The sequence below is a fragment of the Papio anubis genome, chromosome 13 (assembly GCF_008728515.1).
Source record: "Papio anubis isolate 15944 chromosome 13, Panubis1.0, whole genome shotgun sequence".
NCBI classification, from domain to species: Eukaryota; Metazoa; Chordata; class Mammalia; order Primates; family Cercopithecidae; genus Papio; species Papio anubis.
The window spans coordinates 86872390-86893484 of NC_044988.1; the positions used below are offsets into that span (position 1 = coordinate 86872390).

Consider the following 21095-nt stretch of genomic DNA (forward strand, 5'->3'; position numbering starts at 1 on the left):
GTCCCTGACAGAGGACACAGCTTGAGCAAAGTCACAGAAATGGGAAAGTAAAGCTTATTTTCCGGACAGTGAAATCCCCAGTTTGGCTGAAGTGTAGGCAAAGGAACTGAGAGAGAGACAAGCAATAGAGGTGAGTTGGGTCCTTATGCGGAGGACTCAGTTGCTAGGGAATTTGCTCTTAATCTTGTCAAGCAGTGGGGAGCCACTGAGGATTCCAAGTGAGAGAAAGACAACCTTTGGGAATGATTCTTCAAGTATCTACTTGAAGAAAGAAACTGCAGCAGTAGAAATTTGCAAGAGACTGGGAGGGTGATGAGGGTGGGTGAAATGAGGAAAGAGCATGGGGGGCAATGAGGACGGAGGAGAAGCCGCTACTGGATTACAAGACAGAAAGCTGTATGGGACCCTTATTTGTCCCACAATAAGAACGGCATCTAAAAGTCTATTATTGTGAAAGGCAGATCCCTGAAGTCATTTCCTGAGCCAATGTCTTTTCAGAGGCAGAATCGTACAAGAAAGAAGTGCTCTCTTATAACCATTTGTTAGCCCATTCACCTATATAGCAGGACTCCTTCCCCAAATGCCACCCCCACTGCGTCCCCTCACTGTGTCCCCTCACTGGGGCAGGGTCCCTGAGAATTGGATAGAAGAAAGGGAAATACAGAAGAAAGGAAAATGAGACGGGTAGAAGAGGTCTTTAAAAAAACATGTGCTGGGAAGTCAAAACAAATTCCCAGCCATTCCTGCCGGAGGAGATTTTATGGGGCGAGACATCCCCAAAATAGGTTTTGAATTATACTCTGCACCTCATAAAACACAGGAACTCTTGGCAGCCCGCTCACACACACTGCCCTCTCGTTACCCGCCCAACCGTCCTCAAAGGTAGGCATGCCGGGAAACCCAGTGGAGGGGAAATAACTCAAGGCTGGTGTTCTGAGTTCTGTGTTCATAAGCGGCCTCACTCTCTTTACGTCAGGAAATGGAGCGGCCTTCTCCCAGCCTTTGCCTGCCTCTGTGCAATAAGAAAGCTGGCTGTGGCCGGAGGGCCCTGAGAGTTCTGAATTTGGATAATCTGGGGGAATTGGGGTGCAGATAGGCAGAATTACATAGAACCCCCATAAAACCATACATGTATGTGGTGAGGGCGAAAAGGACTTGAAGGGGAATGCCTGTTGAGGTGTGGTCCCAGATGGAAAAAAAATATTCGTTAATATTTAATTCTTTTCTAAAAGTACTGAAAGCTACTGCTGAACAACAACAAGAAAAATCTGCAGAATATTCCTGGTCTTTGGGAAGTCAGTGTGATCCGGGAATTTAACAGCAGCTCTAACATGCTCGGCTACTTCACTATTGGAACCACAGTTTTCTCATCTATAAAACAAGGGATAGCATAGGGTGCCTCCCTAAGAAAGCCACCCCAAAGCAAGAGGACATCAATGGCAATTGCTGAGTAATCCTAGGAAGGGTTATGAACTACAAGAGTCAGGAGTTCCTGGCTCATCTCTGGGATTCTGTTTCTTCCTCTTTAAGTCAGAATTTTGGACAACTGATATCTAAAGCCTCAGCCACTAAAACTGCTATGACTTAATGCCTCTGTCAACCTGAAATGTATGTATTTCAAAGGCTTTCAGCTGGCCTTCTCTCCACTGACTGCTAGATGAGCCTGCGTGTCATGTTATCTCTGTAGAACATTCCCGGCCTCCCCAGCTATGAATGCTTACACTGCCAAAGTTCTGCCTTTCCAGCACTCAGGGACTTTGCCACCAGTTAAGCTGTATTTTACAGGAAGCCAATTTGTTTTCCAGACTGCTTATGCTCATTATATTTCTTATAATTACAAAACTTAGTTTACTTTTTATTTTTTATTTTCGTGTGTATATTGTAGGTGCATATATTTATGGGGTATATGAGATGTTTTGTTGTTGTTTTGAGACAGAGTCTCACTCTGTCGCATAGGCTAGAGTGCAGTGGCTTGATCTCGGCTCACTGCAACCTCCGCTTCTTGGGTTCAAGTGATTCTTCTGCCTCAGCTTCCTGAGTAGCTGGGATTACAGATATGCACCACCATGCCCAGCTAATTTTTGTATTTTTAGTAGAGACAGGGTCTCACCATGTTGGCAAAGCTGGTCTCAAACTCCTAACCTCAAGTGATCTGCCCGTTTCGGCCTCCAAAAGTGCTGGGATTACAGGCGTGAACCACCACACCCAGCTATATGAGATATTTTGATACAGGCATGCAATGTGAAAAAAGCATATCATGGAGAATGGGGTGTCCATCCCTTCAAGTATTTTTTTTTTCCGAAGGGGAGTCTTGCTTTATCACCCAGGCTAGAGTGCAGCGGCACAATCTCGGCTCACTGCAACCTCTGCATCTCAGATTCAAACAATTCTCCTGCCTCAGCCTCCCAAGTTGCTGGGATTACAGGCACGCACCACCATGCCTGGCTAATTTTTTGTATTTTTAGTAGAGACGGGGTTTCACCATGCTGGCCAGGCCGGTCTCGAACTCCTGACTTTGTGATCTGCACACCTCGGCCTCCCAAAGTGAGCCACAGCGCCCGGCCCATCCCCTCATGCATTTATCCTTTGAGTTACAAACAATTCAATTACATTCTTTAAGTTATTTAAAAATGTACAAAACTTAATGAAATATTCTGCAAATTAAAAATTTATGAGCATCCAAGAAAGTGGTTTCTAGGAGGACTAAGTTGATTTTACTATTTAAAATAAAGAAAATCACTTAAATATTGCTGTTGAATTGGGTCAGGTGTGACAACTATAAAAATTTAGAAAGGAATAATAAAACTCTAGAAAAAATTACTTGACAAGCATTTTTAGGTCCTCAGTCTCCTTTAATGAAACCAACACTGGAGATCATATCTGGTGTATTATGAGCATGGTTTATGGAAGACAGATGGCATGGAACTCCAATCAGCTGACCCAGCCTCCAAGAGGCAGCCTTGGGCCTACATCTAATAATTGGCAAATGTATGCACATTTACGTATTTTAAGTTAAAATGAAATGTTTACGGTGCATCTATTACTTTTTATGATTCTCCTCTTTAATGCACTTATTCTACTAACTGACCAACTGCCAGTCTAAATGGCTCCAAAAACAAGGATTTCTAGGGCAAGGAATTAAACCTAAATGCAGTAAGCCCTCCCCTGAATAGTTTGTCTCCCCACACAAATGGGAAGTTTAAGGAAGAAGAAGAGAAGCACTGATTTAGCAATTATGTCAAATGCCATACCAGAGACACCCACCCCCGACAGGTTGTAATAACTAGTCCCTTTCTAGCTTCTCCTTTGCTGAGCTCAGTTTCTTGTACTTCTCCTGACAGAAGAACCATCATATTCCACACTCTGTGTTTCATATGTATCTGCATGTATGTATATGTGTACATGTATGAATGTTTCTGTTACATATGTGTGTGTGTGTATGCATGTGTATGTGTAAATCAAGCAGAGGAAAGTAAAACAGGAAAATTCCCTAAGACCTAGAGGAAATCTTGAGATAGATTCAGGGGCCTGAACATTCTAGGGGGTGGTTTGTAAAGCTGGCTTAATGTTAATTATAAGATGGACAGTAAGATTCCTTCAATCACACTACCACCAAAAAATATAGGAGGAACATTAACCATCTCCTTTCCAATATATTGTGCATGGAGAATGGAGGCCGACACTGTGGTTTGGACATAGTGCCATCCTTCTAAAACATTTTTTAAGTGTTTAAGTGAATGTTTTGTTCAGATGAACTTGAAGCTCCAATGTTACAGGCAGGTAAGAGTGGAGCGCCTCGGTAACAGAAATCCAGAGCAACTCATACTCCCCTGATCTATCATGGAGGCCAGTTGTAGAAACCAATGCCCTAATGAAAAGACAATTCTATCAATATCCCTGCGCTGCCTGCAAGAAACTTGCAGGATGAACTCGGACAAATCTCTACCCCTCTGTTACACCAAAGGTGGCTGTTCACAAACGTATCTATTCCACATTCCTGCAAACTGTTTACCATGGCCACCTTTGAGGAATGAGTTCGGGTGGAGGGGAGACTTTCAGGTTTTCCTTTATAATATCCCCAAATTGCATTAATGTATTACAACAACCTTGTATTCTTTCCGTTAATTTTTTTTTTTTTTTTTTTTTTGAGATGGAGTCTTGCTCTGTCACCCAGGCTGGAATGCAGTGGCACGATCTTGGCTCACTGCAGCCTCCGCCTCCCGGGTTCAAGCAATTCTCTTGCCTCAGCCTACCGAGCAGCTGGGACTACAGATGTGCGCTGCCACACCTAGCTAATTTTTTGTATTTTTAGTAGAGATGGGGTTTCACCATGTTGGCCAGGATGGTCTTGATCTCCTGACCACCTTGTGATGCACCCGCCTCGGCCTCCCAAAGTGCTAGGATTACAGGCGTGAGCCACTGCGCCTGGCCCAAAACATAAAAGTAAGGTTGGAAATTCAATAAACACACGTGTACTCTTTGCTGGAGTTACAGATATTAAAGAGAAATGATGTTTAACTTAGAAAGCTTACATACTAACAAGAAAGGCAGACAGGCAATCAACAATATTTCTATGTAAATACTGACTGCAGTGAATATACAAAATGCTTGGGAAATAACTGTTTTGGGGGGAGCCAGGAAAGTCATCTTAAAAGGAGTGAGGGAACATTCACACTGGATCTTAAAAGATGGTAGTTATGAGGCAGAAAAGATATTTTTAAAATTTATATATTAAAGGAAATCTGACATTTCAGTGAGCAAAATTTGAATTTTAGAGGACTATCTTCGTCTCTGTGCTTGGGTCAATCAACGTTTTCCAAGTATCGAACCAGAGATGAATTTAGACGGCATTTAGACAGCACATGAGTAGGTTTTGTTTGTTTGTTTTGTTTTGTTTTTAACTTCAATAGATGCATACTTACTTTTGCAAGCTATCTTCCATTTACTGCAAGTTATTTTGGTGTTCCACTCATGACAGTGATACAAAGCTTCCTTTTTAAAATAAATACAACTAATCCCATTACTACTGACCTTATGCAATAAACTTCATCTCTCTGAATGGCCATTTCTTCATCTGTAATGCGGTTTTACTAAAAATACTCATAGAAAGAGGTTTTATAAATCAAAAAGTGCCAATGTTATTATCCCAATAGTCTGTGAGCACCCTGCTTTTCTATACCACTAGAGACCCAGCACAGGGTCTGGGATGGAAGGACCACTGAAGAATTACTAAAAGTTCTTAACACAAGGCAGAGACACAAAGGTTTTCAGGTTGAACTGGTTTAGTCTAGGAAATGGGAATAAAATTCATCCCCTATGCTAACCCCAATTGACTGGTAGTGATTGATGAGGCATTGCACTAAGAATCTCTGGCTATCATTAAGTGATTGATTAGCAATGTCAGTCATGAATACAGAAGTGGACAGTGGCAGCATGGCCAAACATTGTTTCCACTGATTACTCATTTATTCATTCAAAAAATATCTATTGAGTATCTATTATATGATGGGCACATCTCTAGGCACATGGGATTCTGCAGCAAACCAGACTGGATGATTTCTCCTCTCTCTTGGAGTAGCCTATGCAGCCCAATCTTTCCCGCTTTCCTGAAGGAGACCTGGCTCTTACAATATTCACTTAATCTTCCCTGAGGCCAAAAAAAGGACTGCCATTTATGTAAGGTCACACAGCAAATCACTGACAGAAACAGGACTAGACTCCAGGCACTACCTCCAAATTCAGCACAGTTGTGTACTTACCAGACTTGCAAAACCTGTTTGGTTTTCCTAGCTCTGCAGCTGCCCTTTCTCAGCCATCAGCCTTTCCACCTGCTGTCTTTTTGTGGGGAGGACAGAACTTCTGTTCCCTTCTGGAAGCAGGCAGGCAGGTGGGGGGAGGGGGGGACGGGGTTGGGGGAGAGGTGCAATTCCCTAGAGGCTTCTGTGGTTTGGAGAAATGGATTAAAGAGGTCAGGACAATAAAAGAGAGAGAGAAAATAGGGGAGGGAGGGACAGTAGGAACCCCGCCATTGGCAGACCGGTAATTGGTTACTTTGGGCAGTCCCCCTCCCTGGGGAAGGCTAGAGAGAAAGTAATTGAAGAAGGTTCCCTAATAAATTAGTGCGAGACTGGGCTTGAAAACTCTAGTCGCACCTGGGTTCAGAGCTGAGTGTTTGATCTTCAGAGGCCCCAGAAAGGACAGAGAGAGAAGGAAAGGAGAAAGCTTTATCTAACTGTAACTCTAGCCTCAGAAGTTCCCAGAGGGAACCCTTCTCTCCCTCCTGGGCTCCTGGGATCACTTAGTTTAATCTCATTACATTAGAGATGAGGGAAAGCCTGGAAAAAAGGAGGAGACTTGACCACAGACACCCAGCGGAACTAGGACCAAAACCCACGATTTCTAGTTCTAGTCCTCTCCACCATATTACACTGCCTCTGGGTTCCATGAGATCTTTACCCACATGACTTGCTTCAAGTGATCCCAAGCTCTCTCCAACTGCAAAGGAGGTAGGGAGGAGGCTGGTCTTAGGGATTAAGGTACAGGCTTATTTCCTTTTGTTTATTTAACAAACACATAGGTAGCATGTACTAAGCGCCAGGTACTGCCGAACATACTTTATAAACTTTAGCTCCTGGAATCCTCCTCCTAATAAACAACAGAACAACCGGATGAGGTAGTGATCCATCAGAAGTGGTGTTCACAAACTATCACCCCCATTTCTGCCCATTTTGTCAGGAAATATCTACTCAGAACCTACTGTGTGATGTCCCTCAACTACGTAGCTGAGGGAGCAAAATGATGAACAAGATACACTCCCTGCCTCCAAGAACCTGTCAGGTAAAGGCTTTTAAAAATAACTGAGATAAAGGCCGGGCGCCGTGGCTCAAGCCTGTAATCCCAGCACTTTGGGAGGCCGAGACGGGCGGATCACGAGGTCAGGAGATCGAGACCATCCTGGCTAACAGGGTGAAACCCCGTCTCTACTAAAAAATACAAAAAACTAGCCGGGCGTGGTGGCGGGCGCCTGTAGTCCCAGCTACTCGGGAGGCTGAGCCAGGAGAATGGTGTGAACCCGGGAGGCGGAGCTTGCAGTGAGCTGAGATCCCGCCACTGCACTCCAGCCTGGGCGACAGAACCAGACTCTGCCTCAAAAAACAAACAAACAACCAAACAAACAAAAACTGAGATAGCCAAGAGTGTGGTGTATAAGGGTGCTACTTTGGTCCAGGAAGACTACTTGGAGGAGGTAATATTCGAGTTTTGTGAGCAAGGGAGAAAATGGTAGAAGGCAACTCAGAGAAAAAGGTAAATTATTTACGATTTTGTAGACACTGAAAAAGGAGGAGGATTTTATCCTAAAAACAATGAGAAATAATTGCAGGTCGTAAACAGGGGAGTGGCAAAATATAATTTATTGTTTGGAAGACATCATTCTGGCTACTGTGTAGGGCAGAGGTTGGCAAATGTTTTCTGTAAAGGGCCAGTTAATAAATATTGTAAGCTTTGCAGGCCAGATACTCTCTATTGCCACTGCTTGACTTTGTCGTTATAGACCGTAAGCCGCCACAGACAACACATAAACAAAGGCACGTGGCTGTGTTCCAGTACATTTTTATGTATAGGTACTGACATCTGAATTTCATATGATTGCCACAGGTCAACAAATATCATTCTTATTTTGACTTTTTGTCAACTATTTTTAAAAAGCTAGATTATGAGCTGAAACAAACAAGCAAGCAATTGTTTAGATGTGGCCCATGGGCTATATATAGTATGGCATAAAGAAAGGACAGAGAATGGAGAGGCAGCAGGAAGACCAGTTAGGAGGCCGATGTGGGAAAGGACGGCAGCTTGGATGAAGGGGATGCCAGTGGAAACTATGAAAAGTTAATTCTGAAAATCTGTTGTTTTTTGAGACACAGTCTCGCTCTCACCGAGGCTGGAGCGCAGTGGTGCGATTTCAGCTCGCTGCAATCTCCACCTTCCCGTTCAAGAGATTCTCCTGCCCCAGCCTCCCCTGTAGCTGGGATTACAGGCACCTGCCACCACACCCAGATAATTTTTGTATTTTTAGTAGAGAGGGTTTCACCATGTTGGCCAGGCTGGTCTCAAAGTCCTGACCTAAAGTGATCTGCCTGCCTCTGCGTCCAAAGAACTGAGATTACAGGCGTGAGCCATCTCACCTTGACTGAGAATCATTTTAGAAGCAAAACCATCAGGGTTAGCTGACTGAAAGCATGAGAGGCAAGGAAAAGGATGAAGAATGACTGCTTAGCTTGAAAAACTAGGCTAATAATAGTTTGATTTCCTGAGACAGGGAGATGTGGGTAGAGCAGGTTTGGGGGCAAATCACACATCAATAGTGTGATCCCAGACAAGAAGGAGAGAAACACAGGTTTCCTACGGGCTTCTGAATAAAATAAAGGATGCTCAGTTCACTTTGAATTTCAGATAGTCAGTGAGACATTTTTAGTGTAAGTATGTCCAAAATACTGCATGGAACACACTTATACTAAACAAGTATTCATTATTTATCTGAAATTTAAATTAACTTGGCATCCTGTATTTTTATTTGCTAAACATGGCAGCCCTACAGGGAGTGGGGTGGTGGTGGTGGTGGTGGTGTGATGGACGGTATATAGGTCTACAGGAAAAAGAGACCTAAGCCCAAGAGGAGAAAGAGAAGGCTTCTTACAGATGACACCCCTTAGAGCAGATGCTAGAGCTAAGTCTAGGAGTTGGCCAGGTGAACCAGGAATACAAAAACAATCTAAACAGAGAGAAGAGAATGAGCCCGCTACCCTCAGACATTTGCAAGTCATGAATGAGGCTAAAGCCTCAAGGGAGGAAAGGAACCTCAGAGGATGAGGCTGAAGAGTTTCTCACAGGGCTTCATTTCACAGAGGTTCTCTAGGTACACGCCAGGGTGTCAGTACATTTGCTGAAGTTCAGATCCCCAGTCCTCTCCCCAGGAGCCTCAGCAGGTCCGGCCTTGAGAGCCTGAGGTCTATGGTGATTCTGATGAGCAGCTAACTTGAGGAAAGCCTGGGTTAAATCATCTGGGAACTCTTCCACCTACAAATCCTGGGAGCCAAACAAGTTGCTGCTGGCTGTAAAAGTCTTGAAAAGAGTAATTCAGATAATCAGAGGAAAGGAAGCATTGAATAACTGTGCAGCCTCCCATGGAGACCCTCTAGAATGGAGCTCTGTCCATTTGGAGGACAATAGGGAATCCAGAATGTTTGTCAAAGGACCAGTCCTGCTCCTGAATAGTCACCCTGTCTGGCACCTGGCTCTCATTTGGTGCTATCTCCCAGCTCTGTGCAAGTAGACCAGACTGTGCCTTCCCTGTGATGCCTTCCCCCAATGCCCCACCCCCTTCCCTCCTCCGCCCACAACCACCACTGAAATGATTCCCCCAAATGCAGCTATTACTGTGACTGGAAATCTCTTTACTGCTGATTCTGCTAATGGAAATGTTCCTTCCCTTTTCGGCTGCTTGCAAAGCCACTCGTGACTTCCCTGGGTGCATGAGAGCAAGGCTTTGTCAGCCAGCCACCACCAGAAGGGAGAGGATTCTGCCCCGCCTGCTCCCACAACACCCACCTGCCTTAGACTCAGTCTCTAAGAGCTCTTCTGTCCTAACTGTCCTCAAACAACCCCGGAATTCCCTGCTTTCCCCAGCTTCCCCCAGCTCCAAGAGAATAAGCAGACATCAATGGTCAATTTCATCCTTTTTTGCCTTGCTGGGGAGGAGGGGAGGTGGAGAGGAGGTATAAGAGGAGCATAAGGGAGTCGAAAGAGGGGGAGGGGAAAGGAAATTTGCATTCATTATTGATTCCTACCTCCATCTCCTTCCAAAAAAAGGATTCCAGGTGGCGAAGAGGCACAGAGCCCAAGCTGTGTGGCAGACACTGCGCTAGGTGCTTTGCACACACTATTTCCGTAAGGATCACACAGCTTAATGTAAGTAAAAAGTTAGCACAGTGCCCGGTGCTGACTAAAATGTGGTTATGGAGGGCTCTCCAAAACTAAGTAACTATTATGTTTTCTTCACTTTATTGATGGGTAAGCAGAGGCTCGGAGGAGTGGTATACATAAATCTAAAGCTAGGAATTAGCACATCTGGGATTTGATCTCAGGGCTTTTGGTCCTCAGACCTGGCAAAAGTCCCACTCAAGCACACTGCCACCATCAGAGGACCTGAGCTAGAGACTTGGTTGTGCTGTGGATTAGCGGCAGGACCTTGGAAAATGTACTTGTCTTCGCTACATAGATGGAGGAGTTGGGTTGGATCTCAAAGGCATCATTTTACCTTGTGCTAATAATCTAGAAGGATACACTATATATTTGGATTTTTACAGCATTATAATATATTACATGTGTGTGTATGTAAAATATAGATCCCATATTCAAGGAGGAAACACAAAAACTGCACAATGATGCTAAGAAGTACCGAGTGGACAAATTTGACAAGGTTGAGTAGGGGTAAGAAGTAAGTTCACCTAGCAGGATAGCGGCCACATCTCAGACACCAGACACCCTGATCATTTCCCAAAAAAGGACATAGAGCTTACACAAATTTCTCAGAAGACAAGATCACTGGTCCCCTAGTAAACACTTGGCAGAGCATAAGGTTACAACTCTTTGGGAATTGAAACATGAGATCCCTTGGACACAGGAAGGGGAACATCACACACCAGGGCCTATTGTGGGGAGGAGGGAGGGGGGAGGGATAGCATTAGGAGATATACCTAATGTAAATGACAAGTTAATGGGTGCAGCACACCAACATGGCACATGTATACATATGTAACAAACCTGCACGTTGTGCACATGTACCCTAGAACTTAAAGTATAATAATGAAAAAAAAAGGTTGGAAGGAAAGAAGAAAAGAGAAAAAAGAAGAAGGAAAGAGGATGGGGAAGAAAGGAGGGAAGGAGAGACGAAGGAAACCAAGAAGGTACAGAAACATAGGAGTTTGCTTGTCAAGTGGGTACAGGAATAACAAGAAGCCTCTGGAGAGTATGAGACAAGGCCTGATGCTGTCTCAGCAAAGCAGCAAGGAGCAAGCAAAGGGGCCTGGGGAGCTGCTGAGTCAGCTCCTGGCAGCACAGAACAAGGTGCTCAGTCCCTTGGGCCTGTGAGGCTGTCACACCTGAAGTTCCTGTATAAGAAATGCCTGCAACTTCTTGGTAATGAGAAGAGGATGACATAAGAAGTAAGAGTCTAGAGATGAAAAGTTGAGAGCATCTCTTGTTCTATGCAGCATGCAAGGCAGACAGAACATAGACTATAGAACCAGGCAGACCTGGGTTTGGACTGAGCTTAGCTGTATAATAGCTGTGTGATCTTGGGTAGGTTCCTTCACTCCTCTGAGCCTCAGAGCTCACCCGATGACATGGGATGAACTACATCTGTCCTTCAGCACTGTGGAAAGAATAGATAACAAATGTACCATCATGGCACCTGGGGCATAGTACATGTTACATAAAATGCTCACGGTTTTCATAGCCTATCCTATGCTAAGATGATAAAGTCCAGTTACATTACAACTCTGGAATTCCAACTCCTCCTGTCCCCAGTTTCCCAGCTGCCCTTCCCTAAGATGGAAGGAAAACACATAGGGTTCAGTAGATCTGGGATCTGGCATCTGCTTTACCACAGGCTTGGTGAGATTGATTTCCCCATCTTTATATAGAAGTGTTTCATTTAGATAATGTCCTAAATTTTTCCATTTCTGATATTCGATGATCCCAGAACCATGGTGTATCATTTCCCTGAAACTTGTATTGTCTCTTTGTTTGCTACAATGCAAAGGTTCTAATCATTTACCTGCTTTCCAAGCTGCTCAAGACAGAGTCTTCTCCAAACACTATGATCTTTCCTTTAATCACATTGTTCTCATTAGCTATCCTGCAATCACCCCCAAATAACCAGGAGACAGGAGAAGGTAAGGTAGCAGCAATAGCTATGGGTGCTTAGAAGAGGGAAGGTTCTGTGGGATGGATGGTGTTTAGGCTCACCCTTAACAGGGGAGTGCAATTTCAGCCCATCTCAAGTTTTGTCTACTGTGGATTCTGGGATGACACTTAGCAAACCCAGAGTTCTAGTTCTCTAAGATCTCCTGCACACCTACAATATGCCAAGTAAAGGGTGAGTCACGACAGCCCCAGAGATGAAGGAGGTATGTTAGCTGCTCACAGGGTACACAGGCAAACAGTGTGAGACAGATGAGGAAACACACAGTGTAAATTCTGGTCTCACTCTACTCCAAGCCACCTTTACTTTTCATCAGTAGAGATTCCTTCGGGCTTTCCTGCACCCGTCGTTGGTCCTGTTTGGAGCAGTGTGGGGAATTCTTTTGAAACATAAGTCAGACCTGGGCACTCTTTTGCTTAAAATTCTGCAGAGCTCTTGATTTCACTCAGAGTCAAAGCACAAATCCTGACAGTAGTTTGTACGGCCCTACATGACTGGGCTCTTCCTTTCTTCTCTGACATCCTGTCCTGCCACCCCCGCTCCTCTACCATCACTTGTTCACTGTACTCCAGCCACACCGACCTTCATGCTGTCCCTTGAAAGGTCCAGGTGTGCTCCTAAACTAGATAATCAGCTTGGATTATCCAGCTAGGAGCTGTTCTCTGCCTGGAATGTGCTTTTCCTAGATATCTGCTTGGCTAACTCCTTCCCCTTCCTTTAGCCTTTGTTCCAATCTCACATTCTCAATAAGCTCTTCTCATTCTATGCTATTTAATATTAAAACCCATCTCCTTATCTCAGAACTCGATTCTCTTTTCCCTTAATTTTTCCCTTTTCTGTAGAATTTTTTATCTTCTCACATACTACATAATTTACTTATTATGTCTGTTGTCATTGTCCCCTCCCTAACACACACACACACACACACAAACACAGAGGGATAAAAGCTCTCTGAATGCAGAGATCTTTGTCTTTTGTTCTCTGATGTATCCTAGGCACACAGAACAGTGCCTCTCACATCACTGGTGCTCAGTAATGCAAAGGGCCTGGCTATGATTATAGCAGTCTTTATTGATAGTGGGCACCAAGGCTCAGAGTGTTCAACTCTGGTACAGAAGGGTCAGAAAAGGCTTCAAAAATAAGCTGATATCTGAATTTGGTCTTGAAAGGTAAGAAGGCATTTCCCTAGTGGGTGGTGAGGTAGAGGTGCCGAATAAGAAGGAAGGGTTCTTAGTAGAGAACAATCTGGCAGAGCATGATCAGGGACCTTGTACTACTACGATAGGGAGGGGGAAATTCATCATCTTCAGAACAATGGGGAACCAGTGAAGTGCTCTACAAGAGGATGGCCATTATCAGATACGGGCTTTTAATAAAATCACTTTGTCTGCAAGTACAGAGGATGGATTAGAGGGGATAAGACTAGAGGTAGACAGACCAGTGCATTGACTGTTGAAATTGTAGTAGAGAGAAGTGTTGAGGCCTGAGCTTGACAGTGACTGCAGCACTGGGGATGAAGTAGTTTCCCTCCATAGTTTGTAACCTACAACATCCTTGTCAAATTTCAACTCACAGACTTGGATGCTTATATATTCTAGTATGCTAGTAAGAAAGCTACACATATTTCAGTTTTGAATCTTGCATTGTGTAGTCACCACCCACTCCTTTTCCATTCAAGAGGGAGTTCTTTTGGGGGGCTATTGTCCGAAAGAGCTATAGTCAGTAGAGAAAAGCCAGTGAAAAGAGAGAGCAAGTGCTAGAAAATAGAACAACTCTCATTGAGCACTGCTGCCTGCCTCTTTCTGGGGCAGAAAGGCTGTCTGCTCTGTTGCAAGGAAAGAAAAACCAGTTCTCTCTCTCACTATAGTTAATCTTTTGTTGCCACTAGCTGGTCAGTATGAGAACTTGGGAGACTATCAGCTCTGGAAAGGAAGCCTCTTCTAATGCTGCTCCACCCCAAGGGTAACCCTTACTCTTTTTTTCCTTTCCTGGAAAACAGCAGACTTCCTCCACCCACCCCCAAAAGCACCTAGGGTGACAGGCAGTGAGGCTTCCTTCTGACCCAGAACAAAACCCATCAGCTCAGGTGCTTACAATAGATTGGTGCCCATCAGTTGGATACTCAGGCAGGAAAACCAATTCAATTTCCCTAAAGAGATTTTTCCTTGTAGATTTTTTTTTTTTTTTCCGCAAGGGGAGAAGAAAAGAGTGCCCCCCTTTATGATGTTGAACTAACTTGTAGAATCTGTGATATGTTTAAACCCAATGCCTCCTGTGAGAGGCCCAGCAATGTGATAGAAAGAGGCAGTGTGGGATTTAAGACAACTGGGCTTAAATTTGGACTGTAGGGTAGGTTTCTCCCCTTGTCTAGGCCTCAGTGTTACCATATAAAATGGAGGGGTTGAATTCAGTGCCCTACGAGTCTGTGATGGTGGAAGCCCATCAAAGTCGGCGGTTGCAGTGACAGTTTTCCAGACTTCATTCAAGAGGTCACTGTCAGTCTATTCTCCTCTCCCCACATCACACACGTTCACAATGGCCTATGGCAAACAAGGTTTAGTGTATAACAAAGCAAGGATGTGAGAAGCAGGAGGCTTTGCCAGCCAAAGGCCTAGTCAATCCTCCTGCTGCACCTGCTATAAATTAAAATCACAGAGTCGTTTTGCAGACTGAGGGCCCAGTTCAGGAAAATGATCAAGCCGTGGGTCACACCAAAGCTTGCAGAGCTCTGCTGCCTAGGTTGGTATCACTGACCCCTGAAGAAATAGCAAATCTGGTCCACCTTGACCAAATCTAAGCCTTGCTAATGGCTGAAATGAACTCTCCCCTCCGCCCTATGCTGTCTCAGTAACATAGTACTTTCTGAGGGGAGACAACATATTTCACTCTGCTCTGAGCATTAATAAATTTCATCAGCTTTGAGATGGAAAGAAGTGGGGTGGGGTATGGAGTGAGGGAAGTAAGTGGAAAAGAGTAGAAGAATTAGATCAGAGGCCACTAAACACCACCTCGCCCAAGACCCTTGTTTACAATGTCCCAGAAACCTAGACCATCACACCAAGATGGGAACTTGAAGTTTGACTGCTACCCAAATATCTCATTTAGCAGTAAGGGACTTGGTGACCAAATGAAGAAATAGCATACATTATTTTAAACATATCTTTGTTTTGAGAAATCACATTTTCTTGCTTTTCCATCACAGAATTTTTCTCTCACACATAATAAAAGAACGGCGGAATTGATGCTAATGAACATTCTGTGGTCAGAAACCCCTAGAGAAGACACAGCTTATGACTATTGGTAAGCATTTTTTCCTCCCTCCAAAAAAATCACCACCTGCTTTGATTCAGCAAAAGCAGGTTAAAGCAAAATTGAGTAAGCACTCATTGCCCACCTTTAAAACCAAAGCAGAAAGCAATAAGGGTATACAACTCAAATGTCTGCAAGGGTGTCAGTCCTTTCTTCAAATGCCTGCCAAATAGAGGTCCAGTCTGTGCTTGAACACCTATAAGGTGGATTGTATTACCATTAGGGGTCAGCATACTGGGTTGTTGGACAGCTCCAAGGGACACAGCCTCCTGTAGGGCTCAGCTCTATCCTCTCAGATTTTTCAAGACATTCGTTAGAATCAGACACCCTCCCCTTCTCCAAAAGAAAACATACTCCTCATTTGTGTAGACTTTTCTTTATGGACAAGGTGTCCCCCTGCCACACAGGCTGGAGTGCAGTGATATGGGCACAGCTCACTGCGGCCTCAAACTCCTGGGTATAAGTGATCCTCCTGCTTCAGCCTCCCAAGTAGCCACCACACTCAGCTCATTGTTGACATTTAAAGGAAGCTTCTCCAGCTCTCCGTGGCTAAACTCCCTTCTCCCAACAATTCTTCTGGCCAGGTTCCTGGCCCCTCACTCCCTCAAGGAACCCTTGCTGACTTGAACAAGTTGGCATTTCAAACTGTATCTTCCTCCTCCTTCCAGGCCATAAGCTTCTTGCATAAAGCATCCTTTGGGACGGTCCTTTGGGACCACACCAGCTCTATGCATGCAAGTGTACTTAAACACAGACTAATGAATAGCTTTTCTTTCTTCACACTCCCTCCCCCTAATACAGAGCACACGCCTCTCCTGTCAGGTTGATATGGCAAGCAAATTACTAAAAAATGTTGACAATGAGTGCTTATTCAATTTTATTACTTTTACCTGCTTTTGCTGAGTCAAAGCAGGTGGTAAACAGTCTTGCCTGACCACTATCAAGCACAGAAAAAAGGATGACATTTCCCTGCCTGTGGGAATGAAAGCTAAATCCACAAGCAGACCCCGGGAGCCGCCTGGGGGTAAGTGAGGACTGAGTGACATGCAGGTTCACCTTAGAAGCCCTGGGCTGGCAGTTGTTCCTGCTCAAATTCTTTTCTATCAGTCCTTCCCACCACCCTCATGTTACCAGTAAAGGAAAACAGACAGTACAAAGCAAGAGGAGCTATCAGAGTCACGGAGTAGGTCAGGGCACTTCAAGTTCATAGAATCTTTACACGAAAGGATTATTTTAGAGCTCATCTACCCACTCATATTGCAGCAGAAAGAATTGAAGCTCTGGGGGATAAATGACTTATTCAAGGTCACAGTGAGCCAAGCTGAGATTTCCAGATCCTAACCAGCATTAAATTTCTAAGCTGCATTTTAGCATTCAACTTTTCCTCATTTTGCCTATTAAATCCTCCAAGGCTTAGTTCAGGTTCTTTCTGGTCCAGAAAGTGTCCCCATCTTCTCCAAGTCTACAGAAATGCCTTCCTTCCCTGATGCTACAGAATGTATCATCTCCATCACTCATTGGCACCAATGAATAAAATGCCCTTTGATATCCAAAGGTCACAAAACTTTGAGCTGGAAGGATCATTGGATGTCATTAAATTCATGTTTCACTTTCAAACTTACATAGGTCAGTTCACCAAGGTAGCTCAAGTTCCTTTGGAGAAAAGTTCTTGTCTAACAATCCTGATGATTGTTATCCCTCTCTACTCAGCACCATAACCTGCATAAACTTCATATTTGGTTCAGAATGCCAGTTTAGCAACCTACAAGAATGTAGGTGTCTGGCAGACCAGGATTCCAGTTCCAGGTCTGCCATTTATTCCCGGTATGACTTTGGATTAGGTGTTTGACCTCTCTAAAATTACTTCATCTGACAAATGGGAGTAACAGTAGAGCCCACTCCATACATGTTATGTGAATTAATAATACAAGGCAGGAAGAAAGCTAAGAGCATCACATTAAGGATTCAATAACTATTTGCTATTCTTCGATCACTTTCAGGGAGATTCACTTTGTCAATGTCATTAACTTATAATCAGATCCTAAAGAAGAGTCCCAGGCAAACAAACTTTGGAGATAAGCTCACATCTGAAGGAAACTTTCATCTACTTAAGGTAGGCTGAAATTTGACAGGGAGACTAGAAATACAAAAAGGAAAGGATCTGAAAAAAAAAAAAAAAAAGAGAGAGACTTGCTTCCAGAATGGGCATTATCAATAATAGTTGCTAACTGAAACAAAAGAGGCAGAATGGAGGGAGGCAGGGTTAAGTGTGAAGGTGCCCTTGGTGCATGCAGATGGGAGATAGTATGTGCAAAATTACCTTGAGGTCCCCCACTTGAGTTTGAGTAAACTGAGAATTCTCCATTTTGTTTGTCCCCCTTTAATACCAGGGATGGTTTACCCCCACTAATTCTGGTCCCAGGACCCAAAGTGACCAGAGGGCTTTGGTGGACACCATCACCCCCTAGTGGTGGCTTCACACTCCCCACTATCGGCAGAATTTGGCATTTACCAACTTTGCAGGCCCAGCTGTGGCACTGGCCACGTCCGAATCCCCTGAACTGACAAGCTGATAGTGAAAGCTGCCCAACTCGCCAGAGACAAACGGTAGGCAGGATGTTTAAAAGTCTGGGGATGGGATGGGGCTGCCTTGGGACACTAGAAAGAGATGGCCATAAATGACTCATAGTATCAGGCCCAACCCCACCCCTCCCACCACCCCCACCTCACCCCTCCCACTCCCCAACCCCCAGCTGCCACCAACTCTCATTTCCGGCCAGCTAGGCCCTCCCAGAGCTCATTGTGCACTCCGTGTTTACACACAAACAGTCGAAGACCAACACAAATAAAAATCCCACGTCTCCCTACACAGCTCCTGCTATACCCAGCCATCTGGTGACTACCTCGCTAGCCAAATCCCCGTTGGGAGCTCCTAAAGCTGCCAGCCCAGGGCGCTAGGGGGAAAAGGAGGAGGCAAGAACCCAATCCCCCGCAAGCATCCAAAGGGCTCAGCGCTGCCAAGGAGGCCAGCCCCGTGGTCTCCAAGGGGCAGAGGGTCCCAAGCTGCCAGACTGAGGGGCCGTGCATCAGAGGAGGGGGAAGGCTCCATGTGCAGGTTGTTGCCAGGAGACTCTCAAGCAACACATGGGTCCTGGGGGAATCAAGACTTCTAGTTCCTCACTCAGCTCCTCACTCAGCATGTCCCAGGCTCACAGGCACCCATTCTGTTCGAAAGCCAAAGTTAAAAATGGCAAAGATTGTCAGTTCCAGGAATCCCGGGGCACCTATATAGGTGGCTGGACCACGTCCTCCATATCCTCGAAGACTTGAAACGCTCTGTGGTCCTCACTGCCAAGTCAGGCCATACCCAAGGATCGTCTCATCCCTTCACTTGAATGGCCGTTTGGGGAGCGGGAGGATTTCTACCCCTCATCTCTCAGAGTACCCCGGAGTAGAGAGATCTAAAGGATGAAGGGAGAAGGGCAGGATTGGAAGTGGTAGTGAAGGGATACCTTCTGTGTCTCCAGAAAGACCCTTCCCCAAGGGGAGGTGGCAAGAGCCAGCGGTGAGCCTGAGGTTTGTCCGGCGGCTCTCTAAGGAACACCACCTCCACCCTCCTTCCCTTTCTCGGACCTGGGCAGCCCCACGGGTTCACGTGGGAAGAGTTACTGGTCTGTGTGTGTCCGCTCGCGTGTATGCGTGTGTGTGTCTGTGTATTTGGTGCGTCGCACCCCAGACGCGCCGCCGCGGGGAGTCCCCGGGGACCCTGCAGGGCGCTCCGCTGCCTCGCCTCCCGGAACGCTCGGCATGCTCAGGTTACAGCCTGCGAGGGCGGGTACAGGGGCCCGAACCCCTAGGTTCAAGCTCAGCAGGTGAACCACTGGCACTCGCTCAAATCCCCAGAGGCGGTCGCATGAAAGGATGGGGAGTGGGTCACAAAAATACTTTTAACAATATCAGGGTTACCAGGAGAGCGGAGCCTAGTCCGCTGATTATTCTGTGGGTCTTTTCAGGCGAACAAGGAGTTAACCTCGGAAGTTCAGGGATCGTAAAGGTTCTCACCTGGAAGGCCCGTGACCCTGCAGTGCCCGAGGCGGATCCCGCCGAAGCACAGATCCCGGGAAGAAGAGCTCGGGGTCTGGGCGAGCCCCTGGTGCCTCACGGGCGCTGTTGTTGGCCAGACTCCGACAACCAATAAGGCCCCGCGCCCCCAAGAGGGGAGGGGAGAGCGAGCAGGCAGCGAGCGCGGAAGAGCTAAGGGGAACAACATTTTTGTAAACGCTCTCCGAGATAATTAAGCTATCAATTACCCGGGTGGGAAATCAGCCGCGCTTCCCACAGCTCCACTGAAGGGCCGACTCCTCCGGGATTCGCGCAGGGAACCAGCAGGCAGCAAGCTGCTGGCGAACTTTTCTGATTAACTTTTCCGTTGGAGCCCCCCACCCACACCCGTCTCCTCTCCTCTCCTTTTTCTTGTCTTTAAGTTATTATTATTAGCCCAGGGAGTGAGCTGCAAGGACAAACCTGCTCTCTGCCTGGAGGTGGGTAGAAAGGGAAGGCGAGGCGATAACGCTGGTAGAGGGAGGCTCTAAACGTGGAGACCTCGGACTCGGAATCCCAGTTCTCAGAAACCACTCAAGTCTCTCCAGCCCCATTTCACAGATGGCCAAAACTGAGGCCCAGAAAAGGGAAGCGACTTGTCCAAGGTCACTCAGCCCATGCGGAAGCCACGCTTTTGCGGGTTGAGCGATTCCACATGGAGCTACTCCTTTCCGACTCTCATGAAAAATCCATGTGGAAGGGCAGAACCCGCAACTCCGAGGCGAGAGCGAGGGGGCGGTGACGGCGGGTGGCCAGTGGCCTTGCCCGGAGAAGTGGGCGGCTCGACCCGAAACTGGCTTAGGATCCGGGATGCCCCGGCCCCTAGCCACAGCACCTTCAGCGAATGGGGTCTCCGGCGTACGGGATGGATCAGGCAGAGCTCAAGGTCCGGACTGAGAGGCAGAGGGGCAGGTTCCCACCGCGGGAGGGTTGGCACGCCCCCAGGCTCCCGCCGCGCGCTCTCCAGGACCTCCTCCCCCACGCTCCTTTCCAACCACCTGTGCGACCTCCGGGCCCCTCCTCTACCCTCTGCCAACCCCACTCGGGGCAGCCCCGGGCGGGGATCCCCAGGGCGCCCCCACCCGCCCGGCCTCACGCAGGGGCTCGGGGTTCCTTGGGATCCAGCGCGTGCCGGCGCCTAGCCTTACCCAGGGTGAAGAAGGGCAGCTCGGTGTTGTCCAGATCGTCCTGCACCGCGATGCGCCCCGGCAGCTCGTTACGCACAAAGAGCAGGAGGCGCGACTCGGCGGCGGTGCCGGCAGAGCCAGGAGAGCCCGGGGACGCGGCGGCGGCGGCTCCGGCCCCGGTCCCAGACCCGGCCCCGGCGCGGGCGCCGCTCCAGCCGATGTCGCTCTCCCGCAGGGCGGGCAGTGTGGACACCGTGACCGTCTTCAGCCGGCACGGGCTGTCGGGCTCCCGCGAGGCAGCGGCGGTGGCGCCGGCCAGCAGCGGCGGCGGCGGCAGCAGGAGCAGGAACAGCAGCAGCAGCGGCGGCAGTGGCGGCGGCCCCGGGTGGAAGCGGAGCCTCGGCCGCCCCCGGAGCCCCGAGCCGGGGCCGGGGCTGAGCCGGGCGCCGGCGGCGGCCATGGCGGGAGGGGCTGCGGTGCTGCGGGTGGCGGCGGCGGTGGCGAAGGAGGAAGAGGAGGCAGCGGCGGAGACGGCGGACGCCGAAGCGAACCAGGACGCCCGAGCTAAGGAGCGG

General features: G+C 47.0%; 1 protein-coding gene across 3 annotated transcripts in view; it reads right to left on the reverse strand.

Annotated features, from left to right (window-relative positions):
- ASTN2 (astrotactin 2) overlaps nt 1-21082 on the reverse strand; it is a 1032132-nt gene extending 1011050 nt beyond the window's left edge. For all 3 annotated transcript variants that reach the window (XM_017949334.2, XM_017949333.2, XM_017949331.2), the window contains exon 1: nt 20542-21082. In XM_017949334.2, coding sequence (XP_017804823.2) covers nt 20542-20980 — 439 coding nt within the window. In that variant the 5' untranslated portion in view covers nt 20981-21082. The remainder of the gene's footprint in view (nt 1-20541) is intronic.
- Between the last annotated feature and the right edge of the window lie 13 nt (nt 21083-21095).